Below are 25,480 nucleotides of genomic sequence, written 5' to 3'. Positions count from 1 at the left end.
GTACATTACAGAAATTTGTGTATACGTTGTTTTGATTTATGTACTGAAAAACAGAAGATGACCAGAGCTGTGCATTTTTTAATCAAATATCCAAAAATATTGGGCATTTTGACCGCTTCTAAAGTACCGGTATATGGAAGTTTTGCAAATATGCAACTTCAAAGGCTTCCATATGAGTCAGAAAAGAACAACAAAAAAGTCCAGCAGGTTTGGTGGGTGGTAATTTATTTTATTTTTTTTGCATCGCTCTCTGTCACTAATGTAGCCAGCAGTATTTCATTCTAAGGACAGAATTGTGTCTTTCTCTTCCATCCAAATCATGGGAGTCAATCCTCCACGCTCCCCTGATCTGAAGGATAATCAACCATCTACTGCCTAGAAACACCCATTTTGATAGCCAAATTGGGGATTTTTTTGGGGGGGGGGGAATTTGGTTCCATTATTATTTTCAAGTATTATTCAGTGCTCTCCCCACTCTGGTGATGCTGTCCTCAAAGTGGAACATTCATGGTGCCATAGGCATCAGAGACTCAGAGACAGCAGTATTCTAGCATCATCTCCTTAAAGGTAAAGGTAAAGGGACCCCTGACCGTTAAGTCCAGTCGCAGACGACTGGGGCTGTGGCGCTCATCTCGCTTTATTGGCTGAGGGAGCCGGCGTATAGCTTCCGGGTCATGTGGCCAGCATGACTAAGCTGCTGCTGGTGAACCAGAGCAGCGCACAGAAACGCCGTTTACCTTCCCGCCAGAGCGGTACCTATTTATCTACTTGCACTTTGACGTGCTTTCAAACTGCCAGGTGGCCAGGAGCAGGGACTGAGCAACGGGAGCTCACCCCGTCGTGGGGATTCGAACCGCTGACCTTCTGATCAGCACGCCCTAGGTTCTGTGGTTTAGACCACAGCGCCTTACCCATTACAATAGCAACAAAATGGGAAAACAGGGGTTTCCTTGCTCATCGTGACCAGTTCCTACTGAGGAGGTGTGCCACATACTGTTGACTGATTGCTGTCATTTGAAGCTTTTTATTTGGCCTTCCTTACCGGCACCTTTAAACGCTAGCTTGCACCTTTAACTAATGAATGAAGCGGCTCATTCACCACAAAAGTCTTCCATCCGTTATCCTGTGCACACTATGAATGTTGTTGTTTAGTTGTGCCCAAATCTTTGTGATCCCATGGACCAGAGCATGCCAGGCACTCCTGTGTTCCACTGCCTCCTGCAGTTTGGTCAAATGAATAGATTTCTATGAACAAAAAGGTAAAGGTAAAGGACTCCTGACTGTTAAGTCCAGTCGCAGATGACTCTGGAGTTGCGGCACTTGTCTCGCTTTACAGGCCCAGGGAGCTGGTGTTTGTCCGCAGACAGTTTTTCCGGGTCATGTGGCCAGCATGACTGAGCCGCTTCTGGCGAAACCAGAGCAGCACACGGAAACGCCGTTTACCTTCCTGCCACAGCAGTTATTTAGCTACTTGCATTTTTTGTGTGCTTTCGAACTGCAAGGTTGGCAGGAGCTGGGACAAAGCAATGGGAGCTCACCCCGTCGTGGGGATTCGAACTGCCGACCTCCTGATCGGCAAGCCCAAGAGGCTCAGTGGTTTAGACCACAGTGCCACCCGTGTCCCCCTTTCTATGAAAGGGTAATTGGTGTTAGCGTGCCTTCAATAGAGACAATTTATGCTACCCGAGTTAGGAAGAAAGCAGAGAGAATTGTAGCAGATCCTTTACATCCCGGCCATCATCTGCTTGATTTACTTCCATCTGGACGTCGCTACAGGACTTCATATACAAAATCGGCCAGGCACAAGAATAGTTTTTTCCCTTGTGCCATTAAATTGTTAAATTCGTAGTTGTATAGCTGAAGGGGAGGTAAATTAGGGGTGGGGTTTCTTTGCTTCTTTGTATTGTGAGGGGAACAGTGTCTGTATGTTTACATTGCAATGTAGCCGAAACAAATTCCAAGTACCGTATTTTTCGCTCCATAAGACGCACTTTTTTCCTCCTAAAATGTAAGGGGAAATATCTGTGCGTCTTATGGAGTGAATGGTTGTCCCTGGAGCTGAATTGCCCAGGGGCCAAAAGAGGATCATGCTTTTTATTTTACAAAGAGAAAAGGGGGTGTTGAAAGGACCCTGCTCAGCAGCTGATCAGCAAGAGATCGGGAGAGAGATAAGAGTCCCGGCTCCCTTTCAGCCCTGCCCTCCATTGTTGAATGTGCTGCAGAGGGAGGTTGTTTGTTTCCCCAGCGACATGTGACTGGCTGATTAGATTATCTGTCTGGAAACTGTAGAAAAGGCTCCCTTTCCTTTAGAAGCTGCAGAAATGTGAGTTGAGCCCCATAAAAATGGGGCTTTTCCTCTTTGCTTTTCCCCCTTTGCAAAAGCTTTGCTTTTCCCCCTTTGAAAAAAAGCTGCAAAACTTTTAGCTGATCCTCAAAAAACAACAACAGGGCTTTTAGAAGAGGAAAACCAGAAAAATATTTTTTTCCTTTGTTTCCTCCTCTAAAAACGAGGTGTACCCTATGGTCCGGTGCGCCCTATGGAGCGAAAAATACGCTATGTTGGAAAATGTACTTGGCCAATAGTAAATTATTCCTATTCCTATAACGGCAAGTTGCTCAATGTATTGAATCACCTGTTAGTGACTAAAATCCCTCCCCCCCGCCCTCTTTTCACAGACTTGGCTTCGATGCCCTTGGTTTCTTCAGCTTTAAGCCCAACTAAAAGAGATGGATATAAATATCTCTTTGCTATCCAATATCTGTTCAGCCACCTTGTCCTTGGTAAAAGCAGGAACCAATCAGACAGAAGCAGGCATTGGATTCCAGCAGGTGGCAATCGGACTGATACTCGCTTTTATAGATTTGGCGACTCTTTTGGGAAATACAGTGGTGTTTATCTGCCCCTTGATGGAGAAGAGGCTCCGGACAGTCACCTATATGTTTATCATGTCCTTAGCAATGGCAGATTTTCTTGTGGCTTGCCTGGTGATGCCATTTAGGTAAGAAATCTGACAAAGGTAAGCAACTTCCTGGGGTTTGGGGTTTAATCTAGTTGCACGTTGCTATTCCCTGTGCCATTGATAGTGAAAACATAGAACAGATGGTTAGAAATCAGCTGGAAATGCATTTCTGTTTAATATTTATGCTTCATTCTTTTATTGGTGGGTTATTTGAAAATGAGACTGCAGTTTTAATATTGAATTTTTAAATTTGTATTTTAATCTGTTATTTTAAATTGATTGTGTTTATGTTTTTTTGCTGTGATTTTAATTGGTGTTAGCCGCCCTGAGCCCGTTTTTTTTGGCTGGGAAGGGCGGGGTATAAATAAAAAAATTATTTATTTATTATTATTTATTATCATCAACCAGCATCAGGAAAGGGCTGGGCATCTTCTAGAATGCCTCCAGTTCATGCAAGGTCAACAATAAATCTGGCCACGTCCCTGGGTGTCATTGACCATATTTCAGAATCCACAGCTGGCATGCAAGTCATTTCTTTGCAGACAAACCATGGTGGAATGTTTTCCCTGGAGATGGAAAGCTTGAAAATCATTGTCTTAAAAAAAAAAACAAACCCTCAACATTTAACTGATTGTAGAGCCCTGATGCTAGTATTCCTGGAGTGTCTCCACCTCCATCGTTCAGCCGACTGAGGTCCAGCTCCGAGGGCCTTTTGGCGTTCCCTCCATGCGAGGTGAGGTTGCAGGGAACCAGGCAGAGGGCCTTCTTGATAGTGGTGCCCTCTCTGTGGAACGCCCTCCCATCAGATGTCAAGGAAATTCAGTCGTAACTTGGAAGTCTAAAGGAATCCGTTCCGGAAGTCCGTTTGGTTTCCAAAACATTCGAAAACCAAAGCATGGCTTCAGATTGGCTGTAGGAAGCTCCTGCAGCCAATCGGAAGCCGCGGAAGCCCCGTCGGATGTTCAGCTTCCAAAAATCGTTCAAAAACCGGAACACTCACTTCCAGGTTTCATTGTTAAGGAGTTGATTTGTTCGGAAGCTAAGGCGTTCGAGATCCAAGGTACGACTGTAAACAACTATCTGAAGAAGTGTGCATGCACACGAAAGCTCATACCAAGAACAAACTTAGTTGGTCTCTAAGGTGCTACTGGAAGGATTTATTTTGTTTTGACTTTCAGAAGACACCTGAAGGCAGCCCTGTTTAGGGAGGTTTTTAGTGTTTGATGTTTTATCGTGTTTTTAATATTCTGTTGGGAGCCGGTCAGAGTGGCTGGGGAAACCCATCCAGATGGGCAGGGTATAAATAATAAATTATTATTATTTCAGCATCGTTTATGAAGTGACCGGCATGTGGATGTTCGGGAGAGAGTTCTGCAAAGTCTGGATCTCATTTGACGTCATGTTCTGCACGGCTTCCATCGTCACCTTGTGTTTCATCAGCCTAGACAGATACTGCTCTGTCGTAACACCCTATCGCTATTCAAAGAGGATGTCGCGGCAAAGGCAAGTATGTTTCGTCCCCCTTGTTGGAGCAGAGCTGCCGAAGCCTCTTTGGAACACGGTCAAAGGTTCCGTGGCAAAACCTGATGTGCAGGTTTTAAGGATTGAGAAATGAAAATGCCATTGTTGCTCTTCCAACTCAGGAGGAAGTGAAAACCTAAGAGCCATTTCATCAATACCTTTCGGCCTCAAAATATAAGCTGTCATCAAATATACATATATGTAACTGTTTTATGTATGATATTGTAAATAGCTTCAGGATTCCTCATGGGATTAATAACAACAACAACAAACAACAACGTGCAGTCTTATGTCTGAAAGTGAATTGCATATATACCTATATACTCGAGTAGAAGCCGACCTGAATATAAGCCGAGGCACCTAATTTCCCTACAAAAACCCGAGAAAGCTTATTGACTCAAGTATAAGCCGGTTCACCTTTGCTGCTGTGGAGGAGGAGGAACAAGCAGCCCGAAAGCAACCCTTCGGGCTGCTCCTTCCTCTTCCTCCTTTGCCGCTGTGGAGCTCACCCCATCGCGGGGTTTCGAACCGCCATTCTTCTGATCAGCAAGCCCTAGGGCTCTGTGGTTTAACCCACAGCGCAATGTTCCCTTGTGTTATACAGAGAAGGCTGGGGTCCTGTCCTGTTTAAGCAGGAGCCAGGGAAAGTGAGCACCTGTGGGGTTTTAATACTTCCTTAACTGATAGGCTGCTTTCTGGGGTCTAAAGTTTGCATTTATGTGAGCAGTTCAGGAATGGAACAAGAACCGCCGTTCTTTTACACTTAAGGAATGGTTGACTGGGGTAAGCGGGTGGCAGCGGCGGCTCGAGTGGAAAGGGCTTCTTTCTCGCCACCCCCACTGCCCGCCTCACTTGAGTATAAGCCGAGGGCAGCTTTTTCAGCACAGAAAATGTGCTGAAAAACTAGGCTTATACTCAAGTATATACAGTATTACCTTCATTGCCAGCTGAAAACTTGTATGGCCAGCCATGGGATCTTAAAAGGGTTCTGTAGTTGAGAAAAGGCTGCATATTACTTAACTGGTTCAAAAACATTCCATAAAAATTGAATCCTAAAGCTACTGAGCGATCCGCATCCCAAGAGGTTTGCGCTTCGAATCTTTTCTCTTCCGAGTAACAAACAGGTGGCTTCAGACAAACTACTAAGCCTCAGTCTCCCTTCTGCTATACTCACGCAAAACTGACTCGTGTGCAACCGCGTCTATGTGCAGGAAATATATAGATGCAAACCAGGAAATGCTGGGAAAGCTGCAGTCTTTGTGGCTCGCAAGGAGACGACCCCTCCTCCCCCGGAGCCCAAAGAGGACCTCAGTGAGGGTGGAGGAAGCCCCAAAGAGACCAGAAGCGCCGCAGGGCTTTAGTTTACGCTGCTCAGCCTCCCTGCCTAGCAAGCAATGTGCGGGGTGAGACGACAGAAGCAGTCACTTTTTCTGCATGGCCTTCAGGCTAGTTGAAAAGTGTTATGTGGAGAGTGGGAAAGCCGGGGGGGGAGGGGAATGCGAGTTTAGAGGCTTTTTAGAGGGTGCTCCCCACTCAAGATTTCCGCTTATGTGTGCAGGGGCCCAGAACACGACCCCCATCTAAGTGGGGGGGACGCCTGTATAGGATAAGTAAAGACAGCGACAACTTTACTAAGATAATGTGAACATCCTTGAAATCAGTCTGAATATGACAAGTATTCTAATGACGATAAAGCAACATATTTTCTTTTTGGCAATCCTGGAGCAGAAGCATGCATCTAAAATCCTGATCCTTTCCTCATTTTCCATCCGCAACGTGGCCCGAAGCATGGGCTCACCTTCAGCCACCTGCACACCAGTTACAGCAAGAGGGTTGTAGCAGCAGATGTTCCAAGTATCCTTTTCTTTTCATTCGCAGGTGCATCCTAATGACCTGCGCTGTCTGGATATATTCTTCCCTGATTTCCTTCTTGCCCGTCATGAAAGGCTGGAATGAGATACCCGGCGTGGATTTTGACGCCAGCAGAGAGTGCGTCTTTGTCACCAACTGGGTTTTTGCCATCGTAGCTTCAGCTCTGGCCTTCTTCATCCCCTTCGCCATCATGTGCAGCATGTACTTCTTCATCTACCGCGCATCGAGGCTCAAGGCCTCCCGGATCGTGTCTCAGACCCTGGACCTTCACTACCACCCACAGAGTAAACGCCAGAACAGCTTGCAGCTGGAAAACAAGGCAACTTGCACAATCAGCATCCTCATTTCCGTCTTCATACTGTGTTGGCTGCCGTATTTTGTCCTCAACGTATGGTTAGCCACCAAAGGGTCAAATTCCACCAGCAAAGTTCTTGTCGGCACCTTCAAGATCATCACCTGGCTGGGCTATTGCAATTCCACAATCAACCCAATGCTCTACGCTTTCCTCAACCGGGACTTTCAGCGCGCTCTGAAGAAACTGCTGGCCTGCAGGCGCAGGTCTCAAGTGGACATGGTCGAGGATATCGTTTCGATAGTTACGTTCACAAAGACGGCTCAAGACCCCAGAGTGCAAGGGGAAAGGAGATCCGTGTTCTGCGGCTCTGAATAACAAGGGCAGACACGACGGTCGCGCCCCCTGCTGCAACCTCTGCAAGTCTTCGCGCGTGCAGGTAGGAGGAGGGTCACTGGAATCCTTCACCATCCAGTATGGGAACCCTAGATATAAAACGGATTTTGGGCTGAACTTGTATTGCAAAACGTAAGCATGGTGAAGTTTTTTTTCTTGTGCAGCAGGCGAATAGCTACAAGGGGAAATAGCTAGAATATGCCAACAAAAGAAGCCATTGATTATTCTAGCCGGGGCTGGATTCAAGCCCTTTCAGTGCCAAATGTAGCAGAGCACGAGTTAGATCCATTAAGCTACAGACCTGGGTTTTAGCTTTCTATATAAGACACGGCCATTCTGGCAGGTTGTCTGCAACGGCCTTTGCCACGACTGCCGTTATTCCCTTTGGCTCGGTTTCTCCACCGCTATTTCCGATGCTGTCTCCAGCTTGAATCACCACTTGAATCAATGGCTAGGTAGGGCTGATATTCCTTTTGTCTGTTTTTGTTCCTCACTAGTGTCCTTCTTAAACCTCTGAAGGGACAACTGCAGTAAACTTTGAGAATCGATGGTCTAGGATTAACCACAAAATCAAGACCTTTCTGGTCAACCCCCTGGTCTTAGTAGGCATGTTGATGTTCAGCAGAGACTATATAAATTGCATTATACTTCGTAAATGGCAGCAGAAATCAGAATATACTGTCTAGGATCCAAAAGGTCATGTGTGCTACGGGGTGTTTTCAGTTCTTTTTCCTATTGCAGCCTGCAAAAAAGAGGTTAAGTATGGGTTGGTTAACCATCCAGAGTTAGGTACAATGTGAGGGATGTGATCCATCTGTGAGACTGAGAAATATTTGGCAAAGATGCATGGCTCTTTCGATTGCAGCCAATGGAAAACGGCAAAAGGAGTTACACTGGTTATTATTTAAGGGGGGAAAACAACTGCATCTAAATAAAAAAAGACTTTATTAAATCAGACTTGAAAGAAGTCACAGTAATTAAATGCACCTAACAATTGTTCCAAGTGCATACTGTACACCGCCAACCCAAATGGATTGATCTTGCCATTTTATAAATAAAATTAACATATTTACAGTGAGAAAAGGGTGCTATTAAGCAATAACATCCTAGTAAAGAAATGTGTCAGAATGATTACTACAAGCCCGCAAGATTACAGTGGATGCTACATCCAGGAAATACAAAAAATGAATAAATGCTTAATTTGTTATTGTTGTAATTTGAACCCAGGTTCAACCAGATTTTTTATTACTAAATCTTCTTCCATCTTCATCTAAACACTTTTCAATAACTTCTACTGTGTAGAAACAAATCACAATTTGCTCTAGAACTGGCTACCAATAGTAAAACGACTCTTACTTTATCCTCCAGGGACAAAATATAGAGGGTTTTTTTTAAATATTTTAAGCTTGTTTTAAAGGTCTTCATGTCTTAAATGAATGTAATCAGGACCTAGATATCAGAGTTAGAGAGACCACTTGGTTCTATAAAAATACAGAATTTAATTCTATTTACATCACAGGCATCTTTTCCAAATTCCCTAGAAAATATTAACACGATCCAAACACCAAAGGGTGTATCGCAGCTAAGGTAGGCCAAGTTATGGTGTGAAAGTCGTCTGAAAAGCGTTAAACAGAAACTATTAGCTTCATCCCATGATAATTTTGTGCATAAAACTGAAATGAGAAAATAAAGCTCTGAGCAGGAATATTCCGGTGACACTGCTTGATGCTGGATTATCCTGCCGGGAGACCACTCGGAGATCTGTCCAGTGTGCTCATAATAATTGTGCCATCTTGTTTACTCAGCTATCTTGAATGCTTCATTCCGGATGTACTCATTGTCCGTGACCTTTGCCTGAGAACTGGCGTTGCTGGGAACTCGACGTCTTCAAATAAAGGGTTTTCGATGATGTCTGCAGCCTCTGGTCTTTCCGTGGGGCTTGGAGACAGCATGTGCTTTACCATTGCATACTAAATGGAAAATAGGGGAAATATGTGAGATTTCAGGCAGTGGTGGTGCTTTCAGTTATCCTCAGTGCCCAGCTCTAGTCTGCCTCCCAGCTACAAAAGAAATGCAAAGACTCTCTTTGCACTGCATTTGAGAAGCAATTTGGGCTCATTGTAACCCCAATCTTTTATTTTAAAATTCCAGTGATTAAATACATATTTTACTTATTACTTACTTCTCTTGAAGGACTTAAGACTTTTTTCCTTTACAAAACTCTAAGAGATTTTTTTTAATGAAGAATTTTATCAATGAAATGAATTATTAACCCAAGTTTTTGCCCAACAGAACGGTAGGGAGGTATCTGATATTTCTATCTCTGAAGCTAAAATAGAAAACTGCTTGTGGAACTCATACAAACTGATTTAATTAATATTAAGGAGAGCTCATGCTTCTAATTTTTGGGTTATTTGAGTGTTTTGTGGACACAGTGGTGCCTAGCCCCAGTTAAATTAATATCGTGGATTTCTCCACTTATTTCTATAGGCAGCATTTAAAAATATTTTATTATATGCCCACTTACTTTTTTCCTGCAGAGGTTTTGTACCTTAAGGTCAACCTGAGTCTACTGATAATTCCTCTCTTGTGTGTGGCTGGTGCAGTTTTGACTACATAAGCATGTGACTGGGAATACTTAATCGGTCATTAAAAGGACTGGATTGCTTGTGCATAGCAAATAAAAGGGTGGGCAAAATACATTTCTTTTAATGTGGTGCCAGTCTTAAATGAATGATTTAACGACATACAGTACTAGTGTTAGGAGAGCAAGCATAAACCAGAAATGAAGCACAAATAAGATGCAATGGAATCCCTTTCAACATTAATTATCTTATGGGCTTCTTTCATTAACATCTATTTACATCATGATAAAAAATGTTCCCCTTTGATCAAGGTGTCTCCCCTGCCAGGTAAGTACTTTGAAATCAAAGTAAGTCCATGTGAATTTTCTAATGAAGTTATGCACCACCATTATTTATTTCAGCTTGTTAAAATGTTATCCCCCAAGATAAAAAAAAATTCCACAGCTTAAAACTATAACCCACACAAAATAAACCACACAACCAGACCACAAGTTATATTAAAACTCACCTCCTGTGGATATTTCTGAATGAAAAGTGGAGGGAATGTCAAGTTCCTTACTTCACTCAGTGTCTGTAACAAGAATTTTTTTTTAAAGCCTTTGTATTGTCATTTGAAACATTGTTCATACACTTGCTTTAGCTTTAAGCCCTGAACTGCAATTCTTTAGGTAACAAAAGCAGAAATCACATTTTCCAGAGTGCACAGAATCATGCAGATCCTAAACTACGTAAGCTGCCACGCATTTCAAGCAGTGCCAAGGGCCTTCTGGCGGTTCCCTCCCTGCGAGAAGTGAAGTTGCAGGGAACCAGGCAAAGGGCCTTCTTGGTAGTGGCGCCCGCCCTGTGGAACGCCCTCCCACCAGATGTCAAGGAAATAAACAACTATCTGACTTTTAGAAGACACCTGAAGACAGCCCTGTTTAGGGAAGTTTTTAATGTTTGATGTTTATTGTGTTTTTAATATCCTGTTGGATGCCTCCCAGAGTGGGTGGGGAGGCCCAGCCAGGTGGGTGGGGTATAAGTAATACATTTATTAATTATATCATCATCATCATCATTATCATTATAGCACTACCTCTGTTATTTATCCCATCACACATTGGGTTTTAGATTGAAAACCATCAGAGTAGGGCCTGTCAGTTGCAATTTTGTAATTCGGTGTACAAAAGGGTCTGCCCTGCTACTGAAATAGCAAATATTTCACAGTAGGGAGAAATTATAGAAATCATGAACATCTCTATCTGCATAGTTGTATTAAAATACTCCAGTTATTTTATGTCTTCCTAGATACATAAAAATGTAAGGTGTCATCACACTTTGCAGTTCATCTGACTGCCATTAGGTGGTCACAGTAACTGCCATGGATGCTGTAGTTCAGATTCCTGCATTATAGGGAGTTGGACCAGATTAACCCTAGGGTGCCCCCCCTAACTGTACAATTCTATGGATAGCCAGCCCAGGAGAGCTGTTTAATGAAGGAGGGGGGAGCAGGCACTGTGCGGGATCCAGTCTCTCCCCCCCCCCACCCCAATTTAATGCTTTTGGGTTTAGTACACATTTCAGGTTCCATGGAAGCTCGAATCCTTTTTATATGTAACATTTGGGGTTTCCCTTCAGTGGACGAACATATTTTAAAAAGAAGAATTTACAAAATCAAGACCAGCAATTACCAGAGCAAAGGCTCCTTATTTTGGGGTGGTAATGGTGGAGAGATCATTACACATAGCGTATATTCCGGGGTATAAGACAACTGGGCGTATAAGACGACCCCCAACTTTTCCAGCTAAAATATAGAGTTTGAGATATACTCGACCACAGATTCTCCACCCGGCGTATAAGACGACCCCCAACTTTTGAGATTTTCCTGGATTAAAAAGTAGTCTTATACGCCAGAATTTACAGTACATTTAAAATGTACCGTAAGGATAATTATGAAAGGTCACATCTTGCCTCTGATGCAAGAAAGCTTCCCCAAATAGGTATTGCAACCATCATTCCCTTTATATTGCACAAGCTTTCAAAAAATGATATGAAAACCAGCCCCAACTTGAGCTCAGTTTGAGCACTTGGGGTAGTCTGCAATCTACATAGCAACATACTTTTACAGGTGTCCCTGCCTACGGTGTCTCCAGAACACCCGAGCTGTATTTAGTTTGCTTCTCCAGCGATATTATGAACCCACAACTCCATGCCAATGATTCTGTAGTATCCTGCACACCCAACTTTTATCTTATTGCTAAGCTAAAATCTACTTTCTCACCGGGAAGAGAGAAGGATAGCTTCCAGCAGGAGGTACCTACCGTGACTCTCTCCATTTGAGTGCTGAAAGGGTAAAGGAGCTCAAACAAGATCAGCCCCAAAGAAAAGATATCCACTTTGTGTGAATAAGCGTTTCCATAGACCTAGAGAATTCAAGACAAAAAAAAAGTGGTGGTCAGGGAATTGGATCTTTTGGACTCATATAAGCCACAGTTATTCCTTCCTACACCTGTCTCTGCCCAAACCCAACAAAATATACAGAACTGGAGCGAACTGTGTATCAGCCGAGATCTAATCATTTTTAGCTGGTTTTAATAAACATTAATGGATAATAATTTGATTGTACGACACCACAATTACTTGAAGAGCCTGAAAATGGTATAGACTTACTATGCCTGTAACTAAAAAATCTACTTCATAACAGCAGCCAACTAATACATGCAACAAAGTTGAAGAATGTGGGAAACATATACACCAACCCATGAATGGTGTGTATTTTTGAATAAAATGTTGTTCACAACAATAACTCCTCCCTCTAATAAACTATAACCCAAGTGGCACCAACTGAGAAGAGGTAGTTATTGGGATGTTCAGGGGTACCATGAAGCTGCAGTTATGAAGCATCTTTAGAAAGAACCCTAACGGACTCCAGTTCAAAACAGACCAATGAGGACAGAGCAACCACTATGAGTCTCTTGAAGGGTGAACGGATAGCAGGGACGGGATGGAATATCATGTAAGAGGGCATGGCTGGCAGGACAGTAAACAGGAGCACTTCACACTGCAACATTTTATTGCAGGCCACACTTGCAAATATCTGTTCTTTGACACCCTATACTGTCTAAAGTGCTCACTGGAAGGACAGATCCTGCAGCTGAGGCTCCAATACTTAGGCCACCTCATGAGAAGAGAAGACTCCCTGGAAAAGACCCTGATGTTGGGGAAGATGGAGGGCACAAGGAGAAGGGGACGACAGAGAACGAGATGGCTGGACAGTGTTCTCGAAGCTACCAACATGAGTTTGGCCAAACTGCGGGAGGCAGTGGAAGACAGGAGTGTCTGGCGTGCTCAGGTCCATGGGGTCATGAAGAGTTGGACACGACTAAGCAACAACAACTGTCTGAAAAAACGTAATGACACCCAGAAATATTTTAAAACATTGTTCTACACCTACAAAAAGTTGAAGTTATATGATTCTCCTGTGTACAGGATTTTTAAAAACCAGCCACCAATGAATGTAATGAAAGCTAATATAATATAAATATAATATAAAGTTACACACACACCACACACACTCTCAGCATTCCTCACTACAACCTTGTAACATGGATCAGAAATATTATTATTATTATTATTATTATTATTATTATTATTATTATTATTTATTCAATTTATTTACCGCCTTATACCCGGAGGTCCCTATTCCCATATTGTAGAGGAGTGCTGAGACTGGGAAAAAAAGAGTTGTTTGTCCAATGTCACTTAGTCAGCTTGTACCCGAGACTAGATTTAGAAAAAAAACAGCTTCCTGGTTCACAGTTCATATTTATAGTCAATAAGCTGCTCTAGCATCTAGATTTTAAAAATTAAAGTGGCATTTAGCTCTGCTGATTAAAACCAAGGCACAGAGCGCACCTGTTCTGGGCTCATGTAGAGCTTGGTCCCAACTTGCCCCGTGTGCCTGTCATAAGCTGGCATTGGTGTTAGAACAGAGTTGTCTTCTTCGTCTTGGTCCATTTCCGTCACGAGCCCCAAATCCCCAACTTTTACTATGTCATCCATTGTGAAGAATATGTTGGAGGGCTAGAAGAAAAACAGATCCAGTGAGCACGTGGAGGACAAAGTCAATATATTAAGTAAGACCTAGCTTACTGTCCACATCTAGTAGTTGCTGTTCAATTGTTTCAATACATTTTCCTAATCTGCTGAGCCCTACAACATTTGTGGAAGATGGCCTTTGTTTACCCAAAATGTCAAACCCGCATGTGCTGATCTAAAAGCCATCCTGAAGATTCTGTTGGCTTTGCTGCAGGACAACAGCTTCAAAATAAAATACAAGCAGTGGTGGCACACTTTACTGGTGTAAAGCAGCGGCAGAGTGTCCCACAGTGGCCGCATTATGCCAAACAAGGGTAGTATTTTGATGAGGAAGTGATGTGAGAAGCACACACATTTCTCCCTCTTCCTCCTGCTTGCAGTTTGCTCTGTGACTGAAACTCCTTGGTTTCATAGGCCAGATTGTACCTGCGCTAAAGCTCACAGAAGTGCAACCAATTCTTTGAAGGAGCTTTCCCCCCCTCTTTTGAAAGCATATCCGCCACCATTCTGCCTTATGTCAACCCCCAAGGTGGTTCACATTAAGAAGCTGCATGGGGGAGATCAGGGGGAAAAGTTATCTGAGTTGCCAAAGCCATTGCTGATCCCTCTGAGACTGCATAGCCTTCTCTTCAGCGGAGGGCAATGTTCCTTGGAGGCAAGAGGAAAGGCTGCAGAAACCAAAGGAATCAACAATGCTCTCAACTCTTAAGCTGCAGTGTTTTTGGTAGAAGTGTTTTGCCTTGGTTTGCTTCTTGGCCACAAGGGACCTTCTGGCACCTGCTGCATTGAAAGTGGCACATGACCAATGGACAGAAACCAAGGACATGGTGTATTCATCATCACCCTTACACATTCTTAGTATTTTCCCCAAGTACTAGATTAAGGCCTTAGTAAGTGCACAAGCCATTCACAGAAATAAACATTCTAGTGCCCAATAAAATGGGGGAACATGTTATTACAAATTTTGGGATTGTAGTCAACTTAGTTCTACTCTGAGAAGGCCCACTAAGTAAGGAATGCGTTGAATGGGTCGACTCTGAATTTGACTAAGCTCCCTCTTAAATCAGACTGCCTCGAAAATACTCCTTCTCAGATTCTTTTCAGTTTATAGACATGCTAGAGGGTGAAGGGGCATGCGGAGATATACAAAGGGGAACAACTGAAAGCTTAATCCGCATGTGTGTGTAACACGCATCTACAACTAATGAACAAGTAGGATGTTCTGACGCAGGTAGAATGCCCAAGAAGAAATAATCATATGGAGAAAGAAATCTGAATTGATGTAACCAACTGCTTAAGATCCTATCAAGTACATTTCAAATAGAATGGTTTCTTAATGTCATGTCAGTTCCTTGAAAAGCTGCATCTTAAATCAAACAGTGAAGTTGCACAAGGAAGATGTAGCAACTCCTGTGGGAGCATTGTGTTATAGTTCCCAGTTTGGACGCTGGGTCAGCCACACTAATCCCTCATTTGATACTCTGCTAAAGGGCAAAGAGCAACGAACACAATTCATGGGGTTCCCAAGCATCCACATGCAGACTCCTAACTAGCTTGTGCTAAGGAACTGAAAGTTTATAGTCATGGTGTTGTTGTTGTTTGGTACAAACCTTGAGGTCCCGATGCATTAACCCTTTCCCATGCAGAAACTGAACAGCTTCAGCTATCTGTAGAAAGATCAGCAGGCAATCTGTCCTGTCTCTCTCCTCTATCGTACATCTTCTGTTCATCCAGTCTTTGAGGTTTTCTTTCCTACAGAGCTGCATCTGAATGTAAAGGTACACTTTTGGAGTGGTAGGCATGGCTTTTTGTGCAGAGTTCTTCGAGAAGTCTAAACTTAAGGACGTTGGTCTTGGTGGAGAAACAGATAAAGGGCTTGCTGAGGATGACTTCCTGTTACTGGATCCTTTTGGGCTTGTTGCTTTATCCTCACAGTGGCTATCGTCAAGTGAGTCATCCGTGTTGCTTTCTTTACTAGAAGTATTATCACAACCAGAGTCTTCAAAGACAATAGACGAAGAGGTCCTCTCCCTCACTCTCACTGCTGGCATGGCTGGAAGACAAAGTTCAAAGGAGTGTCCAGGATCATTTTCATCAACAGTACTACCCTCCATATCACAGTCGGCAAGGAAGCTGTCTTGCATGTTTGACACAGGATCTGCCAACTGGCTCAAGTCTCCGTTATCAATGGCAGAGAATTCCAAAGGGGAGAACTGGCTCTCTGATGAATCCGATTGGCCACAAGGTATCCCAACAGAAAGCAAGGTCTTCCTTTCTACAGATGTGGCAATAACTTCAATGTGTTCCTTTGCAGAGAACGGCTCAGTTCTAATTTTAAATGACGGCACTTCCATTGGGCTGGGAGAACTGAGTGGCCAATCAGTACTTAATTAAAAAAAAAAAAAGGAGAACAGAACATTACAAAACTTTTGGTCATTTTAAAATGCATTACCTAAAGAACAGTATCAGGACAGCTTTGGATTTTCTTTCTCAAAATAGAAGTATAAACAAGTTAAACTAACATAAAGAAAACTGTCACCACCTACCATCAAATATTTTTTTCGCCGTTGTTTTTTCAACCATCAGTGTTTTACCTTTTTACCTATGGACAGTGTAACAAGGAATGTCCCCCTGAACGCTTTTGATACTTTCCTGTGAGGTTGCACTCCTACCACCAAATGTTCTGGAAAACCACATCACTGATTGTTCTTCTTGTCATTCCATCTGCGCTCAGGCTCAGATAGTGCGTTGTGCAACTGACTCAGTTTGCCCCTCTCCCTCTGAGTCAGTGTCCAAGCCACTGTCAGTTGTCTAGGTCACAGCTAAGTCCCTTGGCTTTGACTGCATGGTTTTTACAATATTCCTTCAAGCCCAAACAATGCACGGAGATTACAAGGGTCAATGATGCAGATGGAATCCCATTTGAGAATCCAGGCTGCGATGAAGGTTGTACTAAAGAAGTCTCAGAACCTGAAGGCCTCAAACCTCAGAAAGCAGAAATGCCAGCATCAGGGTCAGGAGACAATCCCTATCCAAAAGCCAGAAGATGGTTGGCAAACAGCACATTACAGGCTTTTAAAGCCCATTCCCACAAAGTAACAAAGTGCAGAGTACTATTTCATCAAGCCTGCTTAGTAAACGTTGAAGCAGAAAATGCACAATACCACCTTCTGCTCCTCTCCCAAGAAGGCTTTTTGTTCCTGGGGATTGGAGACCTTCATCCCACAGCAATGAGAGTTTTAAAAGGTGTCATAGCACATGCAAGGCCAGGCAGTTCTCATGGCTACTGAAGGCCTAAGAAATAACTACAGTACGGGGGGGGGGGGAGCCCACAAAAGCTCGAGAGAAAATTCTCCATGATGCTCCTTCAAAACTTCTCTTAAAGAGAGGGGGTGTACTTTCTCCCACCTTTTTAAGCTCTAGAAGTGTCTGATTATTGTATTAACATCTCACTTTTCTTCCATCGTGAATTTCAAAGTGGAGGTTCTCAGGTATATCTCCCACCCAGGCACCAGCCAGACCCAAGCCTGCTTAGCTTCTACAGGGTGGTTCCATCATTTGCCTGAGACCATGTCCTGTTTCCTGTGCAGATGCAGGTCCTGTATGTGTACTTGCATAAAGCCCATAAAGAAAAAAAACAGAAGTTCTGAAACAAAGCAGTAAGATGATGTCCAAGTACATGCATGCTCTGTTTTAAAAGCTAGTGCAAAACAAATCCAGTAGAGACCGCTAAACAAGGACTCATAGAACAATACACAATTTTTATACAAACTAGAAGTTGCAGTGCAGAAATATAGAGCTTTCTCATTTCTTGCAGCTGGGAGTACAATACTTTCCAGGGAAGTATAATACTTTCCCGAGACTTTCCAGGAACTGAAAGTGATACCTTTCATCTTTTAGCCAGAGTTTGTCCATTCTTTCCTGCCAGCTTTCAGGTGGCGCTTCCAGCCATGCATTGAAATACCGAACAATACAAGGATGCTCAAGTTTTGCTAATGCTTTTACTTCACGCATCACCTTCTCACGAGCCAATTCCCTAAAATTGAAAGAGTAATGATGTCAAATAAATAAGAAGTCAGTTCTCTGTGGGTGATGAACTGAGACAACTTTTAACTGTCATGGTTATTTTAATTTAGAAAAGAAAAAATTCTGCTTTGAGTCTCATGCTCTGGTGTGTGGACACCACACTAGAGGTACACTTTGTAATCAACAGGTAAGTGCAGCAACTTATTATTAACACAGTTTTTTCTGCTTTGTTGGGATGAGAAAAAGTACCTAAGAAAATGTTCAACAATGCCCCGGGAACTCTTTTGGTATGCAAGACATGTCCTAGGATGAGACCAAGTAGGACTGACATGTGGACCACAGTGCCACCTAGAGATGCATCACATAAAGGAAACTAGATAATAAAAAGACATTTACTCACCTATTTGGAAGACGAATTCTTTTAATAGCATAATTGCAGTCATCCACTTTATTTCTGGCTTCAAACACTACTCCAAATCCTCCACGACCTAGACACTGAATTGGCTCAAAGTCGGTTAGATATCTGCAAAAGAAAGAAGGAAAAATGCTTGTGATTAAGATCTGATTATGATGATGATGATCAGCAGTTCATCTAAAATACAGTCATACCCCGAGTTGCGTTTGCTTCACGTTGCGTTTTTTCAGGTTACGAATGCGGCAAACCTGGAATAGTTAACTTACGGGTTCGCCACTTTGCGCATGCGCAGGAACGATCTGCACACTTCGTGCATGCACAGAGGCACTCGTATCGCGTCACGCGCACACGCAGAAGCGGCGCTCTACTTACGGACGGCACCCCGGAATGGATCGCGTCCATAAGTAGAGGTACCACTGTACTAGAGACGTATTTTGGTTTACTTTTGCACACAACGGTAGTTTAAGTAAAGGTAAATGTAAGGGACCCCTGACCATTAGGTCCAGTCATGTCCAACTCTGGGGTTGCGCCGCTCATCTCGCATTACTGGCCGAGGGAGCCGGCGTACAGCTTCCGGGTCATGTGGCCAGCATGACAAAGCCGCTTCTGGAAAACCAGAGCAGCGCACGGAAACGCCGTTTACCTTCCCGCCAGAGTGGTACCTATTTATCTACTTGCACTTTGACGTGCTTTCGAACTGCTAGGTGGGCAGGAGCTGGGACCGAGCAACGGGAGCTCACCCCGTCGCAGGGATTTGAACCGCCAACTTCTGATCAGCAAGCCCTAGGCTCTGTAGTTTAACCCACAGCGCCACCCGCATCCATAGTGGTTTAAGTACATTCAGCCAAATACTCCTCTTAAAACATAGGAAGATTCCTTACACCTTATCAGACCATTAGTATGTCCAGTTGGGTATTGTTGAAGCGAGATGAGCACCGCACCCCATAGTCACATTTGAGTGGACTTAACCATCCAGGGGTCCTTCACCTTTACCTGTTAACAATGACTCGGAGCACCTCTCCAGGGTGTCATACAGGAGTCCTCCCCAGCCCTAACTGGGGATACCAGGGATTGAATCTGGGGCCTTCTGCAGAAGATGCATGTGCTCTTATCACTGAGCTACAACCTACCACATTGTACTCCAATGTAACATCTTTTGGCAACTAGAGCATATTTTTTTATTTATTTAAGGAAACACTTTCCACGCAAATGGCATCTTTTAAGTAAGTATGCCTCTAACAGCACCCACCCCACATTTCAGAGCCACAACAGAGAACATACACTTTCCCCACTTATTTCCTCTTAAAAACTGTACCTTGTGCCATGTAGGAGGCTCCTTTTAAAGCTCCCCTGAGTTTGAGGGATGGCTTGTTGAGTTTTATGGAGAAGGAGAATTGCTTTTGGAAAGAGGGACTCAGAAAGAATGCAAGTCCATTACACTCTGAATGGCGCACAGAAGAGAGGGATAGAAAATAATTGCTTTTACCTTGACACATATCCAGAGTTCTGAAAGTCACCACAGCTGTTATCTTTAACCTGTCCAATAGCAGGTTCATATTTACTGTCTGTCTGACACTGAGTTTCGGACTCCTTCCGCTGCTGAGATAGGAACAGATTGTTTATAATTGAGGCAGCTCAATACTAACTTTATTGACAAGGATGGAAGAATAAAATGTAAAAGGTAGTGCTACATCCCGGTCACCACACACAAAAATTGGGGGTTGGGGGAGAGAAAGGACATGATTTTCATAAGCTAACATTTGGAGGTTGTTTTTGGTAACAGTAACTCCCTGCATGACATGGCAGGGAGTTGCTTTGAGGACAGAGCAATAGTTTGCCAACAACATTTTTCCACACCCTTCTAATACTAGATGAGCTTTTCCACTCTGGAGTGACACAGCAGAGGATCGTTGAAGCCTTGAAAACCTTTAAATAATTAAAAATACCTAAGCTGCAAGATGGGATAGGCACCGAGGAAGTGGTGTCATCATTCACATCTTGGGTAATCGTAACTGCACATGGCAATCGCCACGTGCTTTACACCTGGAATAACATTTTATCATTTATAAACTGCCTCAAACTCTAGATGCTGTACAACCGTTTGTCAGATAATTAGAAAAGAGGAAGATTAAAAAGTTCACTGCATCTAGAACTGCGAAAACATGATCATTGCAACTCAACTGCAACGTGGAAGCTTCAAAGCACAGCTTCAAAGGGAAGTTCTTGCTCTAGATATAACTACCTGGTTGTATAAATTTCTATTAAAAGTAATGATCAGGACAAGTGCCTGAGATGATCTAGTAGTCAGTTCTTATGACAACCTATTGATTTACATGAAACTCAAGCAAGCTTGTACAATTGTACCTCGGGTTACGCCCGCTTCGGCTTACGAATTTTCGGGTTATGTACTCCGGTAACCTGGAAGTGCTTTTCGGCACGCGGATGCTTCTACGCATGCCCGCGCGGTCTGCGCATGCGCAGAAACGCAATATCACAATTTGTGCATGCGCAAAATGGACGCTCAGGTTACGTACTTTTAGGGGTGTGAACAGCACCCCGGAACGGATCGGGTACGTAACCCGAGGTACCACTGTATCAAGTTCGTAAGAGCTGCATTTCATTACTTGAATAAATGTAATCTCAAACACGAAAAGCCTCAAAAGGGAAAACATGCAGTTACACTTCCAAGAATCGATTCACTCTACTTACTCGGCTGCGAACATGCGGATGGAAAAGTCTACGCACAATAAAAGTTGTGGCCGCAATGCATAATACGATGGTGCTAATGATTTCTTTCCACCAGTGCAGAAGTAGAACTGGATCTTTTTTGCGGGTGTTTTGTGGATAGTTCATGTCAGCAAATCTCACGGTGATCTGGGTGCTTCGTCTGTGCCTCTCTCGAGTGTAGTAGGGCAAAAAATATCCGTTATCTGTATTTTTTAAAAAAAATGAACAAAGGGTATAAGAATGCTTTTGTAAATCTAAAAACCATCAGGTAGTACTAATCTTTCGATAAATAAAATTTCCCCTTTCAAATGTTGTTGACCAGTGAAAAACCCATGTGGCGGCCAAAGAACCTAAAGAAGTGGCTAGAACCTAAAGAATATGGCCAACTTTAGGCAAATCTAGTGAGAATTTTGATATTTTGTCCTCTGAACAGTGACTCTATACCATACTATAACATTTTTGAAATCTCATAGAAAGCTAGCAAGTCAAACCATTGGTCCATCTGGCTCAGTACAGTCTACATCAAGTGTGGGGAATCTTTGGCCCTCTGTATGTTTCTGAGCTACAACCAGTTAGCATGATGGGAATTGTAGTTCTGCAACATCTGGAGGGCTAATGGTTCCCCACACTTGGTCTATGCGAAATGGCATAGACTTTCCAGGATTTCAGGTCTCTCCCAGCCCTAACTGGAGATACCAGGGATTGAACTTTCCTCGTGGGTCTCCTTCCTTTCGAGATGGGTTTTGCAATGCAGCATGGAGGCTGCTCTTCAAGAACGATGCAGAAAGCCTCCTTGGGCTGAGGTCCTCTATAGGGCAGAGAAACTCTTCCAGTATTCAGAAGACAGCCATCTCAATTTATTTAGAGGCTAACAATTAGGGTTCCACAGATACCATGATTTATTTTAACTAGGTTTTGTTACTGTAAGTATAAAAAGGAGCTAGGGGTTTCACCCATCAAAACTAGAGATGTGAAGGCCCGGAAAAAAACTGGAAGCCTTTTTTGTTTTTTTCTGAAAAATTGGAAAAATAAAAAATAGATTATGGAATGTTTTATTTTAACATGATGAATAAAATATTTTAAGATAAGGGGTTCAAATATTTTATAAATCATTTCTAAAAAATATGTATGGTATCAGATTATTCTAATTTATGTGAGGACAAGCAAGTGCTAGGTTACAAACTGAACTCTCCAATACAGGAACAAGATATGTTTCTTCCTTTAGGAGGTGCTGTTGTCACCAGAAAAGAAAAAGGTTTCAGTGTGGTATGCATTGGTTCTGTTCCTCTTCACTAGGCCTCAAAGCACTGGAAGAAAATATAGAGCAACAAAAAAGGCCTGAAAGTATATACTTAATTACAGCTCAGAAAATGATTCTGATTAAATTTCATGCCCATTCATCGAAACTTAGTCCCACTTCCTTCTTCAGTTCTTTTTATGAGAATGTTTTTTTTAAATACTGTGGAGAGGAAATATGAATAATTGTTACTTCTGGATTTTTAAAAATTATTTTATGGAGTTTTTTCCCCTTCCACATAAACTAGTAAACAGGTCAGGAGATTGTTGCTCCATTTGTTACAAATACAAATAAATATTATTTTAAAAGTAAATTATGTTTGTAATAATAAAATACACTGTATTTTTAATATGCTAGTTGTGATAATTTTATGCCCATTAAAATTGTCCATAGTTATATTTTATGTTTCTAAAGTAACAGAATGACTTTCAATCTGGAAAGAAAAAAAGAAGTGCTAATGCAGCATTTTTTCAATTTTTCCGAAAATTTCCATTTCCTCCTGGGGGGAAAAAACAGTTTTCTGAGCTTCAAAATTTCCAGAAATTTTACATCTCTAATCAAAACCATGGATGAAAACAAAGCATAGCTCACACACACCATAGGGATACTGCAGTACGGAAAGGGCACCATTACTGTATTCTTCGTGAGAAAACTTGTCATTGCTGAGACATTTATCAAACTCATCTGATCCCACCAGCACAGGAGTTCTAGAAGGAGAATCTAGAAACAAAACATAATTTTCAGAGCGAGTCTGTTTCACACATTACATTTGAATGAGCATTCCTGCATGCATAAAACCTTTCGGAAATCCTAAATAGCACTTCTAGAAATGGCTACCATCATCTAGAGCAGGGGTGAGGAGCCTTTTTGGCCTGGTGGGCCAGATCTTCATCTCCCCCCACACTGAGGACCAACTTAGACAGGTACCATATCATGACTGACAGGTAACAGACAAGTGGGTGGTCCTACCCACCCTGGAAAGGTGACCTGATGGTGGAGAGAGACAGTCCACTTTGCTAGCACATTCCCCACTGGGAAAATACTAGTGAAGCAGCACCAAGCAGGACTGAACCCCACCAGTCAGCTGACTGATTGACAGGTGGGTGTAGCTGGGGTTTTCTTTTGGGGGGGGGGCCTTGCAGGCCAAATTTGGATCCCCTGGCAGACAAATATTGGCCTGCAGGCTGGAGGTTCCTTACCCCTGTTCTATAAATTTCAAGTTCTTCTATTGTTGGGGGGGAAATGTGCACCTGGACAATTGTTAAAACGCCACAGCTGGAAAACTCAATAAGCAGTGATAGTTCTTCTATCTGAAGAAGTGTGCATGCACACAAAAGCTCATACTTAGTTGGTCTCCAAGGTGCTATTGGAAGAATTTTTTTAATTTTTTTTTAGCTTTTCCATGGAAAATCTTCCATTTTTAGAAATGCTTTATGTACTAGAATTAGTAAACAAATGAATAAATATAATGCCAGCTAAACTGGCACTTCGGAATGATCAGTAATCAGTAATGAATCAGTAATGATCAGTCTAATATAAAAAAATTAAAGTTGCAATTAACTTGTTTCAGATGGCTATCCTTAGAATGAATTAACAAATAAATAAATTCCCAGTACTTTTTCGGTGCTTTCGTTCCCTCCCACCACTCAAAACATAAACAAGGTTAGAAAATAATATGCCATGGTGTGTCGTGTCTTAAAATATTTACAAGTATTCTGACAAATGTAGCTTATATGTAAAGCAAGAGTGGGGAGCATGTGAACCTCTAGATGTTGCTGGACTACAACTCCCATTATTCTTGGCCATTGGCCAAGCTTGCTGGGGCTGATGGGAGTTGTCGTAGTAGAGCAATGTCTGGAGGGCCAAAGGTTCCCACACTTGATGTAAAGCTTTGAATTGGTTTCAACGAAACACTTAAATCCACTCGGAGTGCAGTTTCGTGACACCCCACCATCAGTATCAGACATCTCAAGTCAACTATGTTCAAGATATACGTTTGAAAACAGTAATAAAACTCTCTGTCAGTATTATGGCCTATCACCTTCCAATCTGAAAAAAAAGATAATCCTAGGAACATCACTTACGAATCAATGGTTTCCACTTGATTACAGGCAATGGGATAACAGCATTATCATTTCTGGACTCCAAAGCTTTAGGGTTGGTTGGGAACTTATCAGAAATTCTGACTGATGACTGAAGATACAGCTGGCCCTTGTACATTCCTGCATAATAAACCACAGATCATTATTTATCTAAGGAATTATTTTATTTGTGTGCACCTTTAAGAATAGAGAGGAAGAGAATACAAATGCCTAAGCCGTGAATTCTAGAGCAATGCAAAAGATTGTAAGATGATATTATTACATCTACCTACCTAGGAATCTGAAACATGTACTGTGCATTAAACTAATTAAGAAATGGAATCTTTTCATAACCCAGCAACTATTTAACATTCTTGCTCTATGCAGCTTTTAAGCAAGAAAATCTGCAGAAGTATAAAACTGAAGCAATCTCTGGAGATTCCACTTGCCTTAGTTGTTAACTCCCCCAAAAATCCAACTGGAAGGAACCACCCTATTCAGGATGTCATCCTCTTCCAAAGAAGGACAATCGGTGAGCTCACAACTTCATGACTCATGAGCTCTGAGTATTGGTTAATTAATTAAAAGAAAAGCCAGAGATAAAAACTTTAAAATACAAGTAACGACTACTGCAATATTCCATGCTTCAGCCCAAGGCCAAATGATGGTCAAGAAGTTATTTACAACAAAATCTAGCAGTCTCATTTATTGATTTTCAGGAATGTGCACATAGTAGTGGAAGGTTGGAAGCACAGACAAATATTTCTGAAAAGGGATAACCCACAAACCACAATTCACCAGAAAGAATGAAAGCCACCCACTGTAGGAGTAGGGGGAACTCTGGAAAATAAGAGCCAGTGAAGGACAGATACTTTATACAACTTCAAGTCTACGGCAAACATTAAGTCTTATCAGCAATTCACTGACAACAGAGAAAAGGCCTATTCTAATCAAACTACTCTCTATTTGTGGATTTAGTTAAAATCGTACTATTTGTGTATGTAATGGGACAGTACTTTACATTGCTTAGTAACTCCAGCTGCAATTAGAAGCTAAGGTCGTACCTCACCCCCAACACTTACTAGAAATGAGATACCACTGAAGTAAACAGAATTTACTTCTGAGTAAATATGCACAGGATCAGGATGAAAATGCACTGTTCATATTGATGCATGGCTTTTGTGTCAAGAATAATGCACTGATGCAAAAAAAATTCCACTGCCAAAGCAAA

At 42.4% G+C, this 25,480-nt stretch overlaps 2 protein-coding genes across 2 annotated transcripts in view; one reads left to right on the top strand and one right to left on the bottom strand.

Annotated features, from left to right (window-relative positions):
* Window positions 1-5,703: 5,703 nt before the first annotated feature.
* Window positions 5,704-7,084, top strand: LOC117057982 (histamine H2 receptor-like). The gene is made up of 2 exons (XM_033168820.1): window positions 5,704-5,792; window positions 6,360-7,084. Exons 1-2 carry the CDS (start codon window positions 5,704-5,706, stop codon window positions 7,021-7,023), a joined length of 753 nt encoding a protein of 250 aa, XP_033024711.1. The 3' UTR covers window positions 7,024-7,084.
* Window positions 7,085-7,967: 883 nt separating this feature from the next.
* EIF2AK3 (eukaryotic translation initiation factor 2 alpha kinase 3) overlaps window positions 7,968-25,480 on the bottom strand; it is a 34,025-nt gene continuing 16,512 nt past the window's right edge. The window contains exons 7-17 of the mRNA XM_033169071.1: window positions 24,253-24,390; window positions 22,766-22,888; window positions 20,854-21,074; window positions 19,631-19,743; window positions 18,130-18,252; window positions 17,590-17,739; window positions 15,314-16,088; window positions 13,521-13,688; window positions 11,927-12,028; window positions 10,135-10,197; window positions 7,968-9,011 (exon numbers count right to left, since the gene is read on the bottom strand). Of these exons, the coding sequence (XP_033024962.1) occupies window positions 8,847-9,011; window positions 10,135-10,197; window positions 11,927-12,028; window positions 13,521-13,688; window positions 15,314-16,088; window positions 17,590-17,739; window positions 18,130-18,252; window positions 19,631-19,743; window positions 20,854-21,074; window positions 22,766-22,888; window positions 24,253-24,390 (2,141 nt within the window). The 3' untranslated portion in view covers window positions 7,968-8,846. The remainder of the gene's footprint in view (window positions 9,012-10,134; window positions 10,198-11,926; window positions 12,029-13,520; window positions 13,689-15,313; window positions 16,089-17,589; window positions 17,740-18,129; window positions 18,253-19,630; window positions 19,744-20,853; window positions 21,075-22,765; window positions 22,889-24,252; window positions 24,391-25,480) is intronic.

This window comes from Lacerta agilis, chromosome 14 (genome assembly GCF_009819535.1).
Source record: "Lacerta agilis isolate rLacAgi1 chromosome 14, rLacAgi1.pri, whole genome shotgun sequence".
NCBI classification, from domain to species: Eukaryota; Metazoa; Chordata; class Lepidosauria; order Squamata; family Lacertidae; genus Lacerta; species Lacerta agilis.
Note: the sequence above shows the minus strand (reverse complement) of the source record. Positions and strands in the feature narration are given on the sequence as shown.

Excerpts from the sequence above, each read along its gene's own strand:
- LOC117057982 (XM_033168820.1), top strand. The coding sequence starts at position 5,704 with ATGCAAACCAGGAAATGCTGGGAAAGCTGCAGTCTTTGTGGCTCGCAA. Across the intron at positions 5,793-6,359 it reads GGAGCCCAAAGAGGACCTCA|GTGCATCCTAATGACCTGCG; the intron begins GTGAGGGTGGAG and ends TTTCATTCGCAG.